The following is a 24,092-nucleotide window of genomic DNA, read 5'->3' on the forward strand; positions in this document are numbered from 1 at the left end:
TTAGTTTTTTTTTTTTTCTTTATTAGATTGGTATTAGATCCATATGTAGGTTAACATTTGAGGCTGATTAATATGGTGCATTATATTTCCCAAGTGAAATATAAACAGAGATCACGTTCATGTCACTTTATAATTATTTTAAATGTTCACGTGGATGACATAAGTATTTCATTTGTAACTCGTCTGACTAAAAATTGACCAATACTACTTCGAAAATTCTCCAGTCATATGTAACATAAATTTTTTTATATTTTTAAATTATTAAAATTGAAAAAAATTCTTGTTATTCAAAGAAACATAAAATAAAAAAAAATCATTGCAATTATTAGCAAGACATTGAATGATAATTTCCCTTGGGTAAAAAATCATAATAATATGCATATTCTGACATATCCTCAATAATCATACAACAAATATAAAAAATAGCAAAAAAAAAATTCAAAGAATTAAATAAATTTTCAGTATTTGATTGTTAAAAAAAAAAAATTATTCAATTTAAAAAAGAAATGAAATTTTACACTCCATTTATTGATTAAATTCTTTTTTTTTTTTTTCTTTTTATCATAGTGATGGCATTGACAGATGATTTTTTATGAACGCTTCTTTTTTTTTTTTTTTTATCTGTATCTTTTATCATTGATCACAACAAAAAAACATATTTTTCATCGAAACTCTGCGATATTTTCTTTTTTAATATTTTATTGACGGGTGGAAAAATATTTATCACAATACGTAGTTCACTAGTTAGGAATGAGGATTTTGTATATACATTTTAGTGGTCAGATAATTTCAACATGTGATGACTGATGACAACATTTGATTAGCACAATTTTAAATAATTGTTTAAATATTAAATAAATTTAAATAGTAATTTAAACTCTTGATATTTTTTTAATTTATATTTCAATTTGTTTATCAATATTATTTATAACATTCAATAAATAAAAATAAAATTTTAATTAAATTTTAAATAAGCAAAATTATTATTTTCATTGTACATAAAGTTAATACTGATTATTGTTATTTATTTCAATTGACAAAATCTGTTTATCATGACAACAACTGATATGCACAAATTAAAAATATAATAATTAATAATGTTGATGTGTTTATTGAATAGTCCACTGACATGTGGTTCACCAACAATGATAGAATCTTGGGGATCAAGTAGAATTGGTACACCACCACCACCAGCAGCACCAAATCAATCAGCCGTATTACCATTACCAACAGGAACATGTATTTCCGGTGGACATGTATCATCAATTACAACAACACGAACAAATATTGGAAACAGTCAAAATTCACAAGCCCCTATATCAACTCTAGAAGGAGTAAGTTTTTCTTTTATACTCTTTCTTTTTTTTTTTTCCATCATAATATTTAATAACAATTTTCATATTTTATATTTTTAGATTTTATTTAATCAGTTTAATCTGCAGTATGTAAATTTTTCATCAATTGTTTATGATGCAAAGTTAGCTCTTGCAGATAAAATTATTATTATTAAATTGACTCTCATTTCAAATATTAATACAAGATATTTTCTCGTGTTAATTATTATTAAATTACTTGAAAAATTCAAGTTTAATTTAACCAACAAGTGTATTATAAATTTGAAAAATTCATTAGAGAATTATTTAATATAAATTAACGAAATTATAAATATAATTTTAAATAATTATTATTCATTTTTTTTTCTAGGCTTCAACAAAATCAGGATTATGGGAAGGACAAAATTCACCACCAGTTAATGAAGAACCATCTGGAAGTGTATCACATGCAGCAAGTTTAGATGCAATATCAAAAAGAATGATAAAATCTGACATGAACAGAATACCCTGCAGAAGTTTAACTTGTTCAGTTTGTGAGTTTTTAAAATACATAAATAATATATTATTATGTATTTATTTTTATAATTATTTATAATTTTACTTTTTTTTCTTTTCAACAGAAAATTTTTTTATTTTTCATATAAATTTCGTTCTGTTGATTGGAATAATAGTTATCTATATAATATGACAATGATGTTTGGGTTTGTGATGTTACTTGATCACACCTTAAAATATACACAAAATTAAAAAAAAATATTTACAATTAAACAATAGATAAATTGACTATTTTAAAATTAAATTTAACAATATAAAAATTATTTTATTATTGTGTCAAAGAAACCATTTAATTTGTAAATATTTTTTTTGTGTATATCCCTTTTTTTAATTTTTCAAACGTTGCATAATATCCCTATGTATTTTTTTTCTCAGTGTCGTATTCGATGTCACCTATTTTTTAATTTTTAATTTATTATTTTACCCTTAATTATTATTTTAAATGAAATTTTTTAATTGTTGTTATCGATGTGTATTTATTCCATTTTTTCTGTTAATATTCATATGGAATATTGGTTTATTTTTATTGACTGAATTATTAATAAGGGTTGCTACTTTATATGTCACCCCTGAACAGCATCTAAGCACTTAAATCCTTTAATTTATTTTTCCAAAGTAGCATCACACTGTTTATATAAAAATTAATTAATACTTTTTCTTTTTTATATATAGTTTGTTAATTTCTTAAATGTCGGATGATTTACTGTATTTGGCATCCTATTGGCCTCATGCACTATTGCGCTTTAATAAATAAAATATTAAAACAAAAAAATTGTTTATAAACGAGAGCAAGAATATCTCAGTTGGTGACTTCGAATCGATAATTGAATTTTGAAATAATTAGTTACGTGATTTTATATATGAAAATATTAATTTGTATTTAATATATTTGTTTATTTTTTTTTTATTAAGAATAATTTTGATACTGGTAGTAAATAAATAGATAAATAATTAAATAAATAAATAAATAAATATTTTAGTAGCGGGTCGAGGGAGTGAGCGCGTGACCGGCCTCGACCGATGGCCAGCAACAATTGATAATATCATGGAAGGTAAAAAACATCGAAAAAACAAAAAAAAAAAATTAATTAAATTTAAATAAAAAAACAGCTAAACAAATTCAATTAATAATATTCAAAATAATCATTCGATATAATTTTATTTTCAAAATTTATCAGGGCTTTTTTACTGTCGGTAAAATAGTTAATTGTATTTTTAATTTTTGGTAAAATTAATTTCTCTTTTATCGACAGTTGGTCATTGAGCTTTTACAGAAAACATTTTCAAAAATTAAATTTCAATTATTTCAATTTTTAATAAAAATATACAATTGTTTAAAAATGAATTGATATTCAAAGGATAATTTATAGTAATTTTTTTCTTTTTTGTACTTTAATTTTCATCTAAATAAAAAAATATTTTTTAATAAAAAATTGCACAATTGTAATGATAATTTAGCTGTCTAAAATATGCCTGATATTTTCAATTAAAAAAAACAATATTTATTACAAATTTAAATTGATTAATTTTTGAAAATTTTAATTGTAATCAAATCGTGATTTGACTATTTGAATTTGTTATCAAAACTGCTTGACTAGAAATTTATTTTTCACTTTATTTAATTATTCATTTATAATCATAAAAATCATTATTAAATCACTAACATTAATTGTCATAGTGTCAATTTAATAAATCATTAATACTCGACATTAAAAATTAAATAAACATAATTAACTATTTATTTTTTTTTGTTTTTAATTATCAGCATTTAACATGTGCATTATAGATTACATAAGTCATTGAATGAGTATCATTCTGTCTCTCAAAAAGCTAAAAAAAAAATTGATAATAATCATCAGCTTGTCATTATCAAAACAATAAATAAATGCAGCTTTATTTTTTAGATGCTAAATTATATTTCAACACATCCACTAGGTAGTTTTGATATGCTGCACGATTATCAGATGCTTTTTCATTCTAATCAATGTTTGAATGATTATATCGCTTGCAAATTGTAATAATAATTTAATGATAAATTCTAGTGCAAATAGTAAATTTAATATTTAAATAAATTTATGAAAAAAATGTTGTTTTTGTTATTGACTATAACGTCAAATGATTTCTATTTACAGCTGCAAAACACTCAAAGTTATTTCCTGGTGTCGCATCGGAGAGCGATTTGCAGAGATGGAGAACGTCGAGGGAAAGAAAATCACCGTCCCTAAGTCAAATGGGATCGGATTCTGTCAAGCATAAAGTGAGTCAAATAAACAAAAACAAATAAATAAAATAAATTGAATTTTTTTGTTATAAATAATATAAATTTAAATAATAATAATCAATAGCAAAAAAAACAATATTTTATATATTTTATTTTTTATTTTTTTGGGGAGTTATTTTAATTAGAAAAAATAAATGTATTTTATTTAAATTTTTTTTATCGTTAAATTGAATTATAACAATCAATTAAACTCGAGGTTTTTAAAATTTAAAAAAAAAGAATTTAAATTAAAATTAATTGGAAGATTTATATTTTTCTTTTTTGATAAAAAAAAAAAAAACAACTATATCGTTAAAAAAATTTATTTTAAAATAATTTAAAAATTCATAATATCAAATAAATATTAAAAATAATTAATTTGTTTATTGTTATTTTTGAATTTGTTAAAATATATAATAATATTAAATTTTTTTTTACTATTTAACATTAGAAAATAAAACATTTGACTTTTTTTTTGTGACACAGTTTTCTCTTCAGGATAATGGCTCGGCAAAATTCTTCCAAGGGGTTATGCATACACCCAACATGGGAGAAAAAGTTGCTCAGGTAAGCCTCTCTTTATTTCTCATTATTAAACTATTTCCCTTTTTTTTTTTTTTTATGTAAAATAAAAATTACAAATATCAAAGACAATTAAAATTTAAAAAATTCTTTCAACGTAAAAATTTTAATATTAATATAAAAAAATAATTAAAAAATAAAAAAAATAACTCAATTAGTTAATAAACATTGTCTATTTTACATTTTTATTATTTTTTAAATTAATATATTATTTATTTATATTTTTTCAACATAAATTATGAGAAAAAAAAAAAGTCTTAATCAAAGTCTTTGTCGCTCAATGAGATTCCACCTGATAAATATGAAAGAAATAAAAAAAAATAAATAAATTCTTTGGTGTATGAAAATGCACAAAGGTATGAAGCTATTGCGATATATATTTTCATGTATACAAAGGGTGGGTGGGTGGTTGAATGAAGGTGAAGGCAATGGGAGGTAAGGGAGGTTTAGCGTGGTACCACTAGACCGCGTAACAGTCAGTATAACTGTGTCCACCATGTCGATCAGTGTTGAAAAAAATTGTCATTATTATTCTCTATAAATTTTAACTATTAATCTATCTAGCAATAATACTATCTAATATTTTTTTTAATTATTACTATTAATATTTATTCTTTCAAATTATATTAATTTCTTTGTTTTACTTTTTTTTTTTCTTCAAGTTATGACTTGACTTTTAAACTACATGAAATTTTTTCTTGTAAATTATTAATTATAATTTTTTATAATTATTTTAAATTCATTAAACAATAACAATATCAAGTGCTAAGAAATTTTTTTAAATAATTAATAGAAAAAATTGCTGAATTTTCTTCTCTTTTTTTTCGAACAATTTTATTTTGTCAATAATAAAATATTGATGGTAAAAGTTTATTCAAAGTGATGGAATTTTTCATATCATTTTATTTGAAATTGAATTTTTTTTTTCTTATTATAATTTAATTGAGAAAAAAAAATTATACAGTGCTTTTAAGTTTTTTCTCTTGAGGATTCGTTTAAATGAAATTTTTTTTTTTAAATTGAAAATTATTTATTATTATAAAGAATCGAAATTTTCTCTCATTTTAAATGTATATTATTTTATCATTTAATAAAAAATGCATTACTTTTTTACATTTCTATATCAAAAATTAAATTTTAAAATTATCAAAATAATTTTATTGTTATTCCAAATTATACAATCAAGATAAACTAACACTATAAATTACCAAAAACTTTATTTAATTTCCATTAAACAAAAATTTCAAACAAAACAGCTTATCCATTAACTTAATTGAAAAAAAAAAAAACATTTACAAGTTTATTCACAAATTTCATCACTTTGCAAAATTAAAAATTACTATTCATCGTTTTTTAAATTTTTTGACAATAAATTTATCCACAAGAAAACATTTTTATATATATTTTTTTTTTCATGTAAAAAAAAACATAAACACTCATATCATGCATGAGCTTTTTTAATATAAAATAGAAATAATCGTTACAGTAAAAAAAAAATAAAATAAATCTGGAGAGAATCCAAATATATTTTTTTAATTTTTATATTGCATCACGTTTACTTTGTTTGTCCCAAGATTTTTTTTAAATAATATTTTTCTTATTATTATATAACTCATGTAGTTTTCATTTATCCAATCGAAAAAATATTTAACGATATTATTATTTTTTCTATTTAAATTATACAATGTATGATTATATTTTTTTTATTTACATTTTCTTCGACAACTCTGCATTATTTGTTTAAAAAAAAAAAAACAAATATTGATTGTTTGATATTAAGATTAACATGACCTCAATAACAAAACCTTTTTTTACAATCTCAAAACAAGCTTTAAGATAAACTTCTTAAACTGACACCACGGCCCAAAATAATAAAACAAAAAAAAAAAAGCTCATCGATATTATTAAAGCGACAAAACTTTTTTATGTATATCGCCTTTTTATATTAAAATTATTACAAACATTAAATAGCCTTCGAAAGAATAAATAAAAAACTTGAATAAATAAAAACAAAAAATTCAATAATATTTATTTATTTATAATTAATTAAAATTTATTTAAAAAAAAAAAAAATTATCTTTATTTTTTAAATATAAAAACAAATATACTTATTTTTAAAAATAATAAATATTTCATGATAATTAATTAGGCATTTAAAATAATTTAAATTTTTAGATAAAAATAATTTTCATGGTATTGATTATGATATAATGTCCTTGCAGATAATTTATTTTAGCATTTATCACTTAATGTATATTCAATTGGTTTATTGCTATTGATAAACTATAGGTCAGTTATATTTATTCAAAAGCATCCTATTACAAACACTAATTATATATCGATGAGACATTTATTACTGTGACAAGTTGGCATGTATCTTATGTCATCCATCCACCCCTTTTATTGATCATTTATAAATTAAAATTTATCGCTTCAATAAAATTTACAGTTCAAAAAATTTCATATTTATCGATTTAATTTACTGGCTTATTTCTTTCAATATATATAACAACTTGTATACAATTAATTAAAAAATAATATTTTAAATTAATTATTTAATACTGAAATATCTTAAAGATACCAAATTTAATTTAGTAATTTTTTTGACAAGGTATTGCTATAGTAATAAATAAATTGATAATATATTTCAAGTTATTTTATTTTAATAATTTATTTGCCATTTTAAAAATTGGAAAATATAAAAAAAATAGATATATGTTCTTGTCACAAGTATTTTATGAATATTTATATATAAAATTTCCTGAAAAAAACACTTGTCATTTTTTAACTTATCATCACACTTTAACAGTGTTATCACAAAACAGTGTAAAGAAAATAAATAAGAATATATTTTTACCGTAAAACCACCTGACTTTATGCACGACCTACAATCTATAATATTTTTTTTTTTCATATTAATTGCAGTTTATTGCGAATTGCAATGTTCATAGCCATTATAGCCTCAGTTTAATAACACGCAATACATATATAAACTTCCGTTTTATATTTTTCTATAATTATTATAACCTGAAAAATATATAAACTCGTTTTAAAAATTAAATAAATAAATAAAAAATTATTAAAAATATTTTCTAATAATTCTTCATTAAAATCATAAAATTTAAAAATTAAAATAATAATAAATTTAAATTATTATATTTATAATTTTATTGATAAATAAATTTTGTTTTGAATTAAACAGTTTAAAAAAAATTAAAATTTGAAAGTGAAAAATAAAAACAAGACAATATTTAAAATTAAAACAAAAAAAAATAGGAAGTTAAATCTTCCTGATGAAAAAATTTAAATGTGCAATGATGAGGATAAAAATAGTATTAACAATTTAACAGACAATAATAATAAATATATTAATTGCAATATAAAAACAAATTATATATGGAAAAAAAATCCATTAAATAATGATAATAATGATGATGATGATTATTATTATTATGATGATGAAGATGATGATGAAGATGTTGATGATGAATTAGAGGGTCTTATTGAAAATAATAATGATGCAGTCAATGCAGTCGTTGTGGTTGTTAGTGAAGAAAGTAGATACAGTGATTGTGTTGAATTGACACCCCATTGTGTTATGAATATGGGGACTGGAAGGACAGGGTATACACCAAGTCCCCAGGACATTCGACTTCTTCATGACCTCGTTGAGGATATTGAAAAAGAACAGGATGAACATTATAAACTCAAGGACAACGAGGTGAGACCATTTTTCACAATTTTTTTTTTTTTTATTTTATTTCGTTGTCTTTTTCTATTTTTTATTTTATTTTTTTTTTTCGAATACAATGGAAAATCTATTGTGAGTAAAATAAAAAAAAAAAAAAAATACAAAATTCCTTCACTTTTGCTACAAGCTTAAGTGTTTTTCTATTGTATTTTATAAATCTTTTGCATACATACCTTGAAATATTTTTTGTAGAAATTTTTTTACAATGTATTATTACTATATAAGGATGAGCAAGTTGATTTTTTTTTTTTATTATTATTTGGAAAATTGAGTATTAAAAATTCTATAAACTTGAATGTCAACTTGACAAATTTTACAATGGAAAAAAAAGGTGACGAATAACAAGCAATCTGTTTCATCTAAAAAATCAATGACAAGATATAAAATATTATTTAAAATAGATCAAAAATAGTTTGAGCTTTATAAAATATTTTCTTTCAATTTGATATTTTTTAAATTTAAATTTTTGAGCTGTTATTTAATAGCTGTTATATAACAGATAATATCTATTGTCTGTTTGATAATTATTCTGGTGAAAAGTAACATGGACGAATTGATTTCTTCATGCGGAAATATACATGATATTAAATTTAATTGCACAATGCGATTAAAACATTGCAATATCAATTTCAATTATTCTGTTTTACATTTTTTTTTTAAATTTAACAAGACCAGTTATATAATATTTAAAAAAATAAATATCCTCATTAAAAACTACTTTAAATTTAAATATGAAATTAATACAAGTAAATTTATAATAAAAATATTTTTTTAAACATTATATTTCCAGTTAAATCCAAAAAAAGTTCAATGGAAATATTTATCTCAGTATAATAAGTAAAAGAGTTTTTCTTTTTTTAAATATTTCTATAAATCTCGTCCAGTTGAATATATTTTTTTTTAAACTAGAAATACTTGACATATTTTATTTAAAAAAAAAAATAATTTATATTTGAAATGAAACAAAAAATAATATATATGAAATTTTATAAATTTATATCCAAGCATATTTTTATTTCAAATATAAAAAATAAAATTGTCAGCTCAATTTTAAGTGAAAACTCCTGTTGCATAGTTTCCATTATGCAGCTGATATCACAAAATGATTACATCCACGTTTGTGTATGTCAAAGAGAGAGATCGAGAGAGAAAAAAAAATACTTAAAATGATAATAATAGTATTAAAAGCATGCGCAATAATTCAACATCCTTTTATCTCATGGTGGTATCAAGAGTACCAGGAATATAGCTCTAGTTTTGAATTTCAAGCAGCAAAATACTCTGGCTAAGAATCAATAGGTTCATATGCACAGGTGGCGGTTGTGTTGGTTCTCTTGAATTCAGGGGTTTCTCACTGGGTGACCGCGCAGTAGCAGTATTGCACGAGGGTTGTACGAAAGTGTTATTATTAATATTTTTTTTTTTTATAACTCGGCAATGATTCTCTATAAATTTCATAAAAATATTCAATCAAAAAATTAACCTTTCAATTATTAATTACTTTTGTCTTGTTTAATTTTTGTTATCAAAAAATTTAATTTTCTTTTTTATTATTTTTTCATTGACAAAGTGAATTTCAATTTTAATTATTTATTAATTATTTGAGCAAACATTCCAATAATTTACAAGTGATTATTTATTTTTGAATAATTAAATTTGTGAATAAATAAATAAGATAATTCAAGTGGAGCTTGCGCTGTTTTCTTTGAACTTTATAAAATTTAAAAAAATAAAAATAAAGACAAATTATTGCTTGTTAAATTTTATAATTTAATTATAATTAAATTAAAAATTTATCAAAATTTTTTTGTATATATAAAAGACAAGTAAATAGTGTGTAATTTGTGATTGTATTTTTGTTTTTTTTTTTGTAATTTTTTTTGTTATTAAATATATTCATTTTGATGTATATATTTGGGTCAAGAATTTTGATGGTTGTTTATGCCTGTCAATACCCACTACTGGGTTAAGAAAAAAATAAGAAAAATTTATGTGGAGACTCTTGCGATGCTGGGTTGTAAATTGAGGTCAAACATAAAATCTTTGATAAGTGTTTTTGAGCTTTTGCCACTTGAAAATGTTATTTGTTATTGAAAAATAGAAAAAAAAAAGATAAAATTTTGCGGAAATTTGAATAATTAATTTGAAAAGAATAAATAAATTTATCCATCAATGATTGATGACAATTAATTGACATGTGAATAAATGAAAAGAAGAAAAAAAAAACAAAATAATTAAATGTAATAATGAGATAAACAGATGATCTGCGCGTGTCTGGAAAATGAACTCGTCTGATAAATATTATTTTGCAAAAAATTTCCGCCAATGTGCCAATAAAATATTCTATAATAAAAAATATAAATAAAATTGTTATTTACAAACATTTATTTATCAACAATAATATAAATAAAAAATATTGATATTAAATTGCTTTTTTTTTTAAATACCACAAAGCACTGAAAACATTTTTTTTTTTTACCCTAAAAAAATAAATAATTTACTGTCAGTAATTAATTATAATAATAAATTGAAACATTATTAAATTCGAGACTGATTTTAATTAACAATTGAATTATATCAATCAAAAGAAAAAAAAACATTTGGAAATTATACTGTGAATTTGTTTGTTATAATTTACAAAACTGTTAAATTTACATAAAAAAATTATACATAAAATTTAAATTTTAAAAAAATCCTGCACATTATAAGAGACTGTTATCCACTTGATCCATCCAGTTAAATATTTGTTCTATTATTATACCTTCAATAATAATTTTAAATATTTAAAAAAAAAAAAAATTTAATTACTGGCAAAAAAGTCAATGAAAAAAATAAAAAACAAAATTAGCAATAAAAAAAAATCTTTTGACATAAAAATTATTATAAATTTGCTTAAGCAATAACAAGCTAATAATAAACATAAAAAAAAAAAAAAAAAAACTTTAAATGTTTATTTAAAAAAATTGAGTTAATAAAAAAAAATAAAAATTTTTTTCATTGCAAGAAAAAAAGTTAAAAAATCATTCAAAATTGAGCTGCACGAGAGAACAACACTGGGTGAGAAAAAGCGGGTTAATAATATTGATAAAGAATGGAAAAACAAGTGGCTAGATGACAATGATATTGTTGATAAAAAAAAAAAAAATATATTGAGCTTAGAAAATACTGAATGCTCAACATATTTATTTGATAATAATAATAAAATTGATCGTTTTCCACCACCAGTTATTATTAGACGTAAAAAAATTAAAACAAAAACATCATTAAATTACAATCAACAACATAATAATTATTATTATAAAAATAATCATAACAACAGACGTGTATCTGATACAAGTGATTCAACAAATTCTGATGTTAAAAAATTGAATGATAATCTCAACAATTATAATATTTATTCAAATAAAAAAATTGTCATTGCATCAAAATCACAAGACAGTACAACGACAATTGATACAACACAATCATCATCATCATCAATACCAAGAAATAAAAATTATAAAAAACATATTAACTGTCATGATGATGATGAAGAAGAGGATGACAATGATGATGACGATGATGAAGAAGAAGAGCCAATAAATCCATTCACACCATCAAGATCCAAAAAATTTAATACAACAAAAAGTATATCAAAATCATCAGCATCAATATCATCATCGTCAACGTCGTCATTAGCATCATCATCATTTCCATTAACACAAAAATGGAAATTAAAAAATAAATTACACCATCAATATATACAACAACATCAAAAAAAATTATCACAAAATAAAGTAGAAAAAAAAATATACAAACAAGAAAATGATGAAAATAATTCGATAAATGAATTTGATGATATATTAATTGATAAATTAATTGACAAACATCCACAACCTCAACAACAACAACATCGTAATTTTGGTTTATGGCCAAAAAGATCATTAACATTACCAATTGGTAAAAAATTAGTTGCATTTGGACGTGAAAGTAAAAATTTATTAGTTAAATCAGTATCATCAGCAAATACATTTGTACCAACAACAATGACATGTATAAAATCACCACGTGCAATGTCAGAAAATTTATTAGGACAACATACGGAAATTGATATTAATGATGATTATTGTACAATGACATCATCAAAATCAGCTGGTCATCAAGCTAAATATTTTAAAAGTAATGCAATTAAAGATAATGATAAAACAACAACAACAACAACACCAATTGTCCTTGATATATCTGGACAAAAACAAAGATGGAGTAGTATTAGAATAAAGGGTGAAAGTACCAAAAGTTTATTGGTTGAAAATGGTGGTGTTGGAATTAATAGAGGAACACTATCAAAAGAAGTACAGGTGGGATTTATTGATTTAAAAATAAAAAAAAGCTAATATTTATCAATGAAATAAATTAAATTTTAAATTAAAATTGAAGAAAGTTTTTATCGTCTTGATGATGATTATTCAAGTAGAATATTATGAGATTTTTTTGTCTATTTATTTGGGGTTTTTTAAAAGTTTTATAATCATTGTTTGGGAGATGATTTTTTTTTTGTTTTTTTGTTTTTTTCGAGATGGTCTATTGACCTAGACCAGCCACTTTAGCAGTATTATTATCATCATGATTGACTGGTTTGTAAATATTAAAAAAAAAATATTTAACTTGGTTTTTAATTTAGTCTGTTTGCTAAATCTCTTGATGACGATCGATCAAGTTGTATTTGATTATTTGATGACAAAAATAAGTGATACTTGGCATTATAAAATTGTTTTAATTTTTTTTTTTTTTAATTGTTAAACAAGGGTTTTTTTGTGAATTAAAAAAAATATGTAGATTGTTATTTTTGTATTTTTTTTTTTTATGAATATCTGTTGTATTTGTCATTAATAATTAATAAAAATTTATACAATTTAATCTTAAATATAAAGCTATTTTAATTTAAAAGTATATGCAATTTGCGTACGAATATATTCAGAGTACTTATTAGTAAATAAAATTAATAAATTCATCTACATAAAAAATTATAAAAAATATTAAAATAAATAAAATTATTAATCATCAAGTTCATATGAAAATTGATGCTCTTTAAATGCACATTCTGTTGATAATTTTAGTAAATTCATTTGACAATTTGTTTCTTCAAAAAATTCTACAAGATTAATACTGGTATATATTGTCAATGGAATATTATTTTTCCGTTGATTTGTTAACATCGCAGCTATTTCAAATATTCGTGATGAAATTGGATTTTGACAAACAATTAGTTCTTCTAAATTTGGACAATTCTTTATAAATTTTTCAACATGTTCATCATAAACTCTGTATGATTTAGCACAATTAAGATATTTCAATTTCATCATTTTAACTGGTACAGCATTTTGCACATCTAAACTGTTAACAACAACTAATCTTTCAAGATATTTTAATTGTGCAATATCATAATATGCACGTTCACTCAAATTACATGAATAACTCAAATCTAAATGTTGTAAATATTTGCAGTTAAATACAATACTTGATATCAGTGTATCATCAACACTCGTAACATGATTAATCCGTAAACTTTCCAAACATTTTAAATTACCAATAAGTTCAATATCATAAATAGTTAAATTTTCTCCATAAGATATATCAAGTAGCTTCAATTTTTTAGCATCTTCAGTTAAATTAACAATAACATTTTTATCAACATTTAAAACGTTATCAAGATTTAAGTTTTCTAAATTATTTAATCTGCCAATTCTTCCAAGTACGTATGATGATATCAATGAACAAGAAGCAACATTAAGATGCTTTAAATATTTACAATTATCAATGACTTTTGTTATAAATTCATCATCAACATTTGAACAATTTTTAACATCCAAATAAATAAGTGTTTTGATTCTTGATATACTGTCATACATGCCAATGCTGAGACTTGAATTATTAACATCAAAATGTTTTAGTCTATTTAATCTTGGTAATTCACTTATTAAATTTTCGTCAATATATTTGATTGATGATAAATTAAGATGTTCCAAGTTTATCAAATTGAGTATTGGCATTTGATCATTCAACTTACAACCATGTAGATCCAAGTAAACCAAGTTTTCCATTTTACAAATTTCCATCATTGCTATTCTTTCCAATTCAAAATAACGAAGTGTTAAATCCGACAAGTTTTCAAATTCTTCAATAATCTGTAATAATAAATATAATATTTATCATTAACAAGTTAATTTATTAACAAGTGTTAATATATTAATATTTTTTTTTCATAAATAAGTAATAAACCTACCAATGAAAAATCTTCGGCAAGTAGAATCATCATTTCATTCGAAGTATTACTTTGAAGATATAACTCATTTATCGCTGGATTTATAGTACGTAAAAAGTGATGATACATATCAATGGCATTTTTTGGTGATGAATCATCGATAATTGCTGTATTTTTAAATATTTTTAAATTGCTCAAATTTTTAAAACCATCTTCCAAGTGTTTTTCTTCGAATTTATTTAAATTTAATTTGAAATTTAAATTAACAACATTGATACAATTGTTGTTGATGTATTCAATGACAGATGAATCACATGTATATTCTGTTATTGTTAAATGACTTATTAAATCAGAATTGATCCATAAATTTTCCGGAATATTAAGACTTGTTAGAATTTTTTCAGTTTGATTTATCCATTTTGCGATGTCGATTTTTTTTGTTTTGTACAATTTTTCTTCATTTTGCCATTGGTGAAAAACTAAAGAATAAAAATATACATTATTATTCACTAGATAATAATTGACAATTTTTATGAAAATTAATTTTTTTCATTTGAAAAAAATTTCCACTAAGAAAGTTCTTTGACCAAGTCCATTTCTTACCAGAAACAACTCTGTGGAAGACTGAGTTGTTGCTATAGAAAAACCTGCCATAGAATATAGCGAAAGTTTTCATGAAAACTGTCGCCGTACTCTGTGACCGGTTTCTCCTTGGTAACTTAGATTTGGCAACTATGGTCAAAAACTTTTCCAGTGGACAGCGGCCTTAAAGAAAAGTCAACCCCAAAATGACCACGTTTTTATACGTTTAGCCCGTTTAGCTAAATGGGCTAAATGTATAAGGTGTGTCCATTTTACCCTCCTTATTAATATATATCGAATTACCAATTATTTACCTTTATCAATTATCATCTTGTCAGCTAATGGTAGGAATTCAAACGATTCCATAACATCCAAGGATAGACAATCAACATTTAGATTTTTCTCGACTTGATATTCATCAAAATTATCAGCATCAAATGATGCAATTTTTTGACGTTTTCTTGGATTTTCGTATTCCATGTTTCTTTTATTTTTAAATAAAGAAATAATTCCTGAAAAATAAATTAAAACAATATTATAATAGCTGTATAATAAAGACATATTAATATCGGAGTAAAAAAAAAATATGGCCACGTGGCAATGACCACGTGGTGATGACCACGTGGCAAACAATAAACAATAAACATCTACTTGCTAACAATGACATTTAATAAAATAATAATAATTTGTACTTACAATTTGAATAGTACTGCTTTGACTCAATCAATTATTATAACAATTTTAATAAATAATTTAAATGAATACTTGCGAACGTCCAACCTAGTCCAACGGTAGTTGATTTAACAATAGCTGATATCGGTTGTCTAGCCTCAGTATTTATACTCACTGAACAGCTGGACTATCCAAGATAGCGATGAAACTTTTGGCTATTGTGATTGGTCGATTTTTATCATAAAACTTGCAGCGCCCTCTTAATATTTTAGTTTTTTGAACTATTTTACTATTTTGGCTATTTTATTTAATAAAAAAAATTAGATAAGAAATTTTTACAAGCATTAATTTAAGGAGGCTATGCACAAATTCATTGCGGGTTTTGCGAGTGACGTCACTCACTTCTGACGTCACAGACAAAACTAAGATCGGGCTACACTGTAAAAAAATATAGTGTAAAGCGCCTGCGCTCCGTATACAATATATGGGACTGCATCATCTGTCTTGCTGGTTTCTTCATTACCAACTCGTATTATTTTCTTGATTGGTGTTCTCATGATTCTGCTCCCGATATTGAATGCCTCTATTGGATTTTCCGTTTCACTTGTGTAACTTTCGTTGTCACTCTTCTCCCAATCTTCGTCACTCTCATCTCTGTCTTTTTTTTTCTCTTCTCTTTCTCTGTCTGATTCATCATTACTATCATTTTTATCTCCATTTACATAGATATCCATAGATTTATTCTTCATCTTAGCTCTTTCTTCATTTGTTGGTCTCCCTCTTTTTCTTTTAACTATTTCCTTTACTTCTTTTTTCTCACTGTCTAACTTGTTTTCTTTCTGTTCTCCATCGTCACCTAACCTCTCTACCTTTTTCTTTTCTATTTCGTCTTCTCTTAGTATTACCATCTTTTTCTCTTCACTTCTTCTTTTTTCACTATTGTCTATTTTTTTTCCCCTTTCTTTCTATACCTTTTTCGACTATTTTTTATTATCGGCTATATCATTAAAATTAAACTAAAGGTTTTATATATTTATTTCATTATTAATATTCAATTTTGATTAATCATTTTTATTTTTTTTGTAATAATTTATCTATTTTTGTTTATTTATTTTTTTTTTCATCATAAATTCCCCTTCTTCATTAAATACACATGTATTTTAAATATTCTTTTTTTCTTCATTTACTTTTTTTTTATTTTTTTCATCAACATCATCATCATCTTGTTCGTTCTTCTTTATTTTCGGATGTATTATTACCCGGGTAGACTGATGCTCAAATCATCCTCCATGCTGACTATGATTTTGTCTTCAGTGTTACAAAGTTTTTTTAGTTGAGATGTGCTCGTCGTTGCGTGACAACATTTCCCAATAAATTTGCAATAAAAAAATCTAAATAATAACAAAATAAAATAAAAAAAACGAAATTGATTTTTTTTAAATTAAATATATAAATTATAATAATGGAAAAAGAAGAAAAAAACAAGTAAAATTTATACTTAATCTTTGAAATAAAAATTAGTGTTTAAATAAATATTTTAATTTTTATATTATTAATTATTTAAATAAACAATAGATTAATAATAAAAAAATATTTTCTTTTTTTTTTCAAATTAATATTAATTTGCATTTGATAATGCATAGTAAATTAATATTAATAATGTCATCGAGATTATTGAGTGGTTATTTTAGTGACAGTAAGAGACAAAGATTTGGATCAACTATATCAACGGTAACAAAAAAAAAAATTAAATATAATAATCAACAATAAAAATTATTAATAATAATGATTACGTAATCGATTGAATTACATATTCAAAATAAAAATCTATAATTTAAAAGAATAATAAAAATCAATGTTTAATATAAAATTTAAAAGAAAAAAAATTTGAAAAAGAAAAAAAAATTTATAGAAAATAGGGTCATTTATCGTGCACGCTAACAAATTGAATTGGATCAGGTCAATCTCACTGTGTGTCTGTAGTTACATATTTTTTTATTACATATTGACTTTTAGTTTGTATAAAATGTATACGGTGCATTGGACTCAAAAATAATTTCCATTATACCGGTATAATTTTTATGAAAAAAAAAATAAAACCATAGATGCTACACTACGTTCTTATCAACACACACACACATAAAAGTAAATAAAAAAAAAAAAAAGGATATAATAATATGGTGAGCGCGTGCGAATAAGGTTGATATCAAAAAAAAAAAAAAAGTAGGGGCTGCATAGTTGGCGCGTGAATAAGGGGTGCGCCCTGACCTATACACTATTTTTTTATATACTTTGAAAAATGCATTACCGCGAAGCAGTTTGAATTTTATTCTCACCACGCGTACACATCTTATTTTATATTCATTTTTATTATTAAAAAAATTTTTTCAAAGCTTTATTTCATTAAATATTTTCTTATTGATTTATCGATATATATTTTTTGCAATTTTTTTTTTTTATCAAGTTTGCTGTAAAAATTATTTATATTTAAAGCAATAACAAGTGCATTATTAAATTAATGAAAATATATTTTTTTTACTGCATTAAAAGTTTATTTTAGATTAACGAAAATTTAGGCTAACTTTATTTTTAATTAGTGTAAAATGGGAGACGATTATTATTCAGAAAAAAGTAGTCCACATAAAAAATTTTCAGCAAAAGAGGTGATTTAAATTATTTTTAAAAATCAGTCAACACTTCAAAGTATATTTATTTTTTAAAAAAGACACTGTTTATATAATTTATTTTTTATTTGTCTTTAATTTTGTTTTTTTTAGATAAATATATTTTTTTTTATTTTATGACTGTCTTTTTTTATTTTTTTATGATCACTCAAACATTTAATGGATATTTTTTTTTTAGATGTTTGTTGTGATTTAAAAAAAAGCTCTTTGTATTTAAAAAAAAAAAATAAAAAATTGATTATTTTGACAAGTTTGATGATGGATATAAATTAATTTATATTATTTTGATTTGTGTTTGAACAGGTATTATCACTTGGTGCTGATGTGTTGCCGGAATATAAACTTCAATCACCAAGAGTACATAAATGGACAATTTTACATTATTCACCATTCAAAGCTGTATGGGATTGGATAATATTAATACTTGTTATGTACACTGCAATATTTACACCATACGTTGCAGCATTTCTTCTTGGTGAGCCAGATTACAACAATAGAAAAGCCAAAAAATACAGTGATGATCCAATTGTTATAATCGATTTAATTGGTAAGTTAATTTTATCATCATAAAATATTATTCAAAGTAATTAATTTATCTTCTTTCTTTTTTATTTAAATACAGTTGATGTAACATTTGTCGTGGATATTCTTATTAATTTTCGTACGACATTCGTCAATACAAATGACGAAGTTGTATCAGGACCATGGAAAATTGCTGTTCATTATCTCAAGGGTTGGTTTATCATTGATTTAGTTGCTGCAATACCATTTGATCTTTTACTTTATGGCTATAACACCGATGAGGTATGTTTAATAATTTTTTAATTTATTATTATAATTTTTTTAAAATAATAAACATACAAAACTAATTGAGCAAGATGATAAATATATTTCAAAATAATTGTCAGTCATTAAGCTCCATCTTAATTGTATATTTTTTTTTTTTAATGTTTTTGCCATCTTGCCCAATTTGCTCTCATAATCCTGTTATATTTATTGTCAATGGCTTTATTTTTATTTTTTTTAAATGTGTTTTTTCGTTGAGGCCAATACTACTTTTTTATTATTAATGTTTTTCACCTTGTTCTTCTTTTTTTTTTTTTTATAAATATATTCTTTTGAAGTATATATGGGGAATTTTAAAAAAAGAAATATTTTATCTATTTTTTTGTTTATGACATTTATAATTAAATAAATAAAAGTAAGATTATTTTTTAAAATTATTTGACAAATAGTTAATGAAAAAAAATAATAGTTTTTTAGATATAGAATAACCCATATATATTTATATTTAAAAAGAATAATTCTTATTGTAACTTTGGCCTTGGCATAATCGATGTTACGATGGTGTCGTTGGCAGTTCTCATTTTCTAAGCAACAATTATTATTATTTTTTTTTTTTTTCTTTCAATCGAAACATGCTCTACATACAACAAGTTTTTTTTTAAATTATTTAAAAATATTTCTTAGAACTTTTTATAATATTTTTGTTATTAGTTTTAATTTTTTTTTTCTTATGAAAATAAAAATTTAGCAATTATTTTTAAGCTATGAGATTATAAAAAATTTATTAAACTATCATAAGCCGCTTAAATTAAATTAAAAATGAATGTAGAATTTTTAATTTATTTCATTTTTATTTCTCGTATAATTTATTCTGTAGTATCATCGAAAAATTTATTCCATAAAATGATGATTATTTTCTACCTGTAATTAGATGCTTCAGTTGAAAGTAATACACTAATTAACTTGTTGTATATACTCTTGTAATTATCAAAATTGTATTTTTTAATTTAAAAATAATTCTTAGATAATTGATAAATGTTTTTATAATTTTTTAAACTGAGTTATAACAATAACTATATATTTATTTTAAAAAAAATAAAATTTAACATTTAGTTTAACGTTTTTAATACAGCTTGGCTTGGACAAGGACGAGGTTAGTTATATTTAACAAAAATAAAATATAAGTTTTTTTTTTTTTAAATAAAAATTATCATTATTAATATTATTTTTTTTTTCCACAATATATCATGACTCATGGAATCCCGAGTTATATATAAAAAATATTTTTTTCAACACTTTTAATTCACTCATAAACATCTAATAATAATAATAATATTTTAAATAATTAACAAGCAATTTTTATTTAAAGAAAAAAATGTTTAAATAATAATGCTTGCGACGACCATCATATTTTGCTTATTATTGCTTTGCATATGCAACATTTTAAAATTGTTCATTTGACATGACGTGCCCTGCATAAATAAAAAAAAAAAAAAAAGCTACTAATAATTATTAAAGAATAAAATATAAACTAGAATTAATTTTGTCGCAAATAAATCCTAATATTTAAAAATCAATAAAAAAAATAAAAATAATATTTAAAATAATAACTTTTGTATATTATTTACTATTGTCGTAAAGTTTGTTGATTCAACTGAATTTTTGATAAAATTTAATTAGATTAGTTTTAATATTTCGTTGATAACTTCAAGTTAAAATTTATTATCCTCGAAATATTTTAAATTTAACTGTTATTTTCACACGTTAACTTGTTGTAAAATTGAGTTTAAATCACACACTCAACTAATTGTTCCAGCCAACAATTATCATTCAAAATATAATTTTCAAACTCAATTGTTGTCGTATATATTTAATTATATTTTTCAACACATTGTTCATCAAATTAAAAGACACTTAATTGCATAAAAAAATAACCAAAATAATTATATTAAATTAAAAAAAAAGAAAAAGATCTTTGGATATTTGGCTTGACAACAAATGAGATGAAAAAAAAATTAAGATAAAAATTTTTAAAAAATATCATCATGTATTTTCAGACTACAACATTAATGGGACTATTAAAAACAGCTCGTCTTTTAAGATTGGTAAGGGTTGCACGTAAAATTGACCGTTACAGTGAATATGGTGCAGCTGTGTTGTTACTTTTGATGGCAACATTTGCCTTGATTGCTCATTGGATGGCCTGCATATGGTAAACAACTACCCACAATTTAATAATTAATCAAATATTGATTTTCATGATACAATAATGAAAATATTTCTATTTTAAAAAATAGGTATGCCATTGGTAATGCTGAAAGACCATCTTTAAAAAGTAAAGTAGGCTGGCTTGATATACTTGCAAATGATACACATCAATTTTATTATCATAATAATACTGGTGGTCCAAGTATAAAGGCAAGTTACACTTTATTTATTTACAAATATAAATAATTAATTAATCAATTTATTTATTTTGTTTTATTGTTGTTTGTTTTAGAGTCGTTATATTACTGCTTTGTATTTTACATTTAGTAGTTTAACATCAGTTGGTTTTGGTAATGTTGCACCAAATACAGATGCTGAAAAAATATTTACAATAATTGTCATGTTAATTGGCTGTAAGTATAGGATATTTAAAAATCTATATAAATGTTGAATTATCATTTTTTTTTAATTATAAACTTGTTTTTTCTTGATAGCTTTGATGTATGCCAGTATATTTGGTAATGTATCAGCAATAATACAAAGATTATACAGTGGTACAGCAAGATATCATACGCAAATGTTACGTGTACGTGAATTTATACGTTTTCATCAAATACCAAATCCTTTACGTCAACGTTTAGAAGAATATTTTCAACATGCATGGACATATACAAATGGAATTGACATGAATAGTGTATTAAAAGGTTTTCCAGAGTGTCTACAAGCAGATATATGTTTACATTTAAATAGACAATTATTAAATAATTGTAAAGCATTTGAAAAAGCAAGTCCTGGTTGTTTACGTGCATTATCATTAAAATTTAAAACAACCCATGCACCACCAGGTGATACACTTGTACATCGTGGTGATGTATTAACATCATTATATTTTATATCACGTGGTAGTATTGAAATATTAAAAAATGATATTGTTATGGCAATATTAAATCCACCAGATATATTTGGTGAAAATCCATGTGAATATTCAACTGTTGGAAAGTCTTCCTGTAATGTACGTGCATTAACATATTGTGATCTTCATAAAATTCATCGTGATGATTTATTGGATGTACTTGCTCTATATCCAGAATTTCATAATCATTTTATTGAAAATTTAGAAATAACATTTAATATGAGAGATGAAGAACAAGCTGGTGTTGATCCAATATCAGCAAGATTTCCACCAAATACACCAACTGATGTTGATGGTTGTGATAGAAAATTTGCATTTCGTCCACCACGTTATAGATATGGTCCAGGTAATCAATCAGCACCAAGTACACATTTAATACCAACTGGAAGACAAGATTCAATACAAGATGATCAAGATGATTATGATAAAACAAGTGGTCATGGAATTCTTGAATTTAGTACTGATAAAGCTGGACAAGATGTTACACCATTAAATCTTGAATTTGATGAACCAAAACAACGAAGTTCAACACTCAATTCAATAACAGGTAATTTTATATTTTATTATTCATTTTTTTTTACTTCTAATTACTTAATAATTTATTATTCATTTTTATTAGTTTTTATATTATTATTATTGTTATGTTTCGGTTATGGTAAAATAAAAAAAATATTTCAATAATTTCATTTATATATACAATAATTGACTCTCTGATGTCATGATTTTCATTATTTTAAATGTCGAAATTTATGGTTGTTTACTTGATGATATTGTTGCAAAAAAAAAATTATAAATTTAGTCTGATAATTCATGACAACAGAGTGTCATTTTCGGAATGCGGTTCCTTGCACGATATTAGTGTGTTGAGTTAGACTCGATTGCTGAGTTTGCTCGAAACTTTACTCTATTTTTTTTTTTGGGATTATTTGATCAATAAGCTTGTGGAATATATACTAAAAATGAAAAAAAAAATTATTAAAATTATAAAATAATATAACAATAATATTTGTAAAAAAAAACAAAAATATATATTGAGGTAGGTATATTTATGGGGCAAAAAAAAAACATCGCGCTTTTCGTGTGATATTTTTTTTTTTTTTTTGATTTACTTGTATTTCCTCTCATTTCATTAATTTTCATTTAAAAAAAAAATAAATATATATTAAAGTAAATAAGTGACGATAAACAAGAAAAATATTAAATTGAAAAATAAAATATATATACTTTATTAATTATTTGATTGTCATGAAAAAAAAAAAAGAAAAAAAATGTGTAAGTTTAACAAAAATTGTTGAACCTGGTTGTTCAGGCATGCTAACACATCTCAAGCGAAGTATACCGGATCTTCGACAGCACAAGATTCATCTACAGCCATTAACCAGTCACGACTATCTAGCAAAACAGGGTAAGTATATCGAAAAATAAAAAATCAAAGACAAAAAAAAAATCAAATAAATAAAATAAGGAAGCATATCTAAAGACAATATATTTTTATATATCAATTTAAAATAAAAAGAAAAAAAA

General features: G+C 22.8%; 1 protein-coding gene across 10 annotated transcripts in view; it reads left to right on the top strand.

The window, feature by feature from the left end:
* The window catches only part of LOC122849935 (potassium voltage-gated channel subfamily H member 7), a 46,319-nt gene that overhangs the window by 16,683 nt on the left and 5,544 nt on the right, over window positions 1-24,092 (top strand). For 3 of the 10 annotated variants that reach the window (XM_044148861.1, XM_044148871.1, XM_044148862.1), the window contains exons 5-17: window positions 1,121-1,334; window positions 1,705-1,867; window positions 2,870-2,941; window positions 4,022-4,146; window positions 4,636-4,716; window positions 18,965-19,208; window positions 19,284-19,465; window positions 20,580-20,600; window positions 21,505-21,659; window positions 21,745-21,865; window positions 21,948-22,068; window positions 22,150-23,115; window positions 23,830-23,973. In XM_044148861.1, the coding sequence (XP_044004796.1) occupies window positions 1,121-1,334; window positions 1,705-1,867; window positions 2,870-2,941; window positions 4,022-4,146; window positions 4,636-4,716; window positions 18,965-19,208; window positions 19,284-19,465; window positions 20,580-20,600; window positions 21,505-21,659; window positions 21,745-21,865; window positions 21,948-22,068; window positions 22,150-23,115; window positions 23,830-23,973 (2,609 nt within the window). The remainder of the gene's footprint in view (window positions 1-1,120; window positions 1,335-1,704; window positions 1,868-2,869; window positions 2,942-4,021; window positions 4,147-4,635; window positions 4,717-18,964; window positions 19,209-19,283; window positions 19,466-20,579; window positions 20,601-21,504; window positions 21,660-21,744; window positions 21,866-21,947; window positions 22,069-22,149; window positions 23,116-23,829; window positions 23,974-24,092) is intronic. The other 7 variants (XM_044148870.1, XM_044148867.1, XM_044148864.1 and 4 more) reach the window with 6 other exon arrangements.

The sequence above is a fragment of the Aphidius gifuensis genome, linkage group LG2, assembly GCF_014905175.1.
Source record: "Aphidius gifuensis isolate YNYX2018 linkage group LG2, ASM1490517v1, whole genome shotgun sequence".
NCBI classification, from domain to species: Eukaryota; Metazoa; Arthropoda; class Insecta; order Hymenoptera; family Braconidae; genus Aphidius; species Aphidius gifuensis.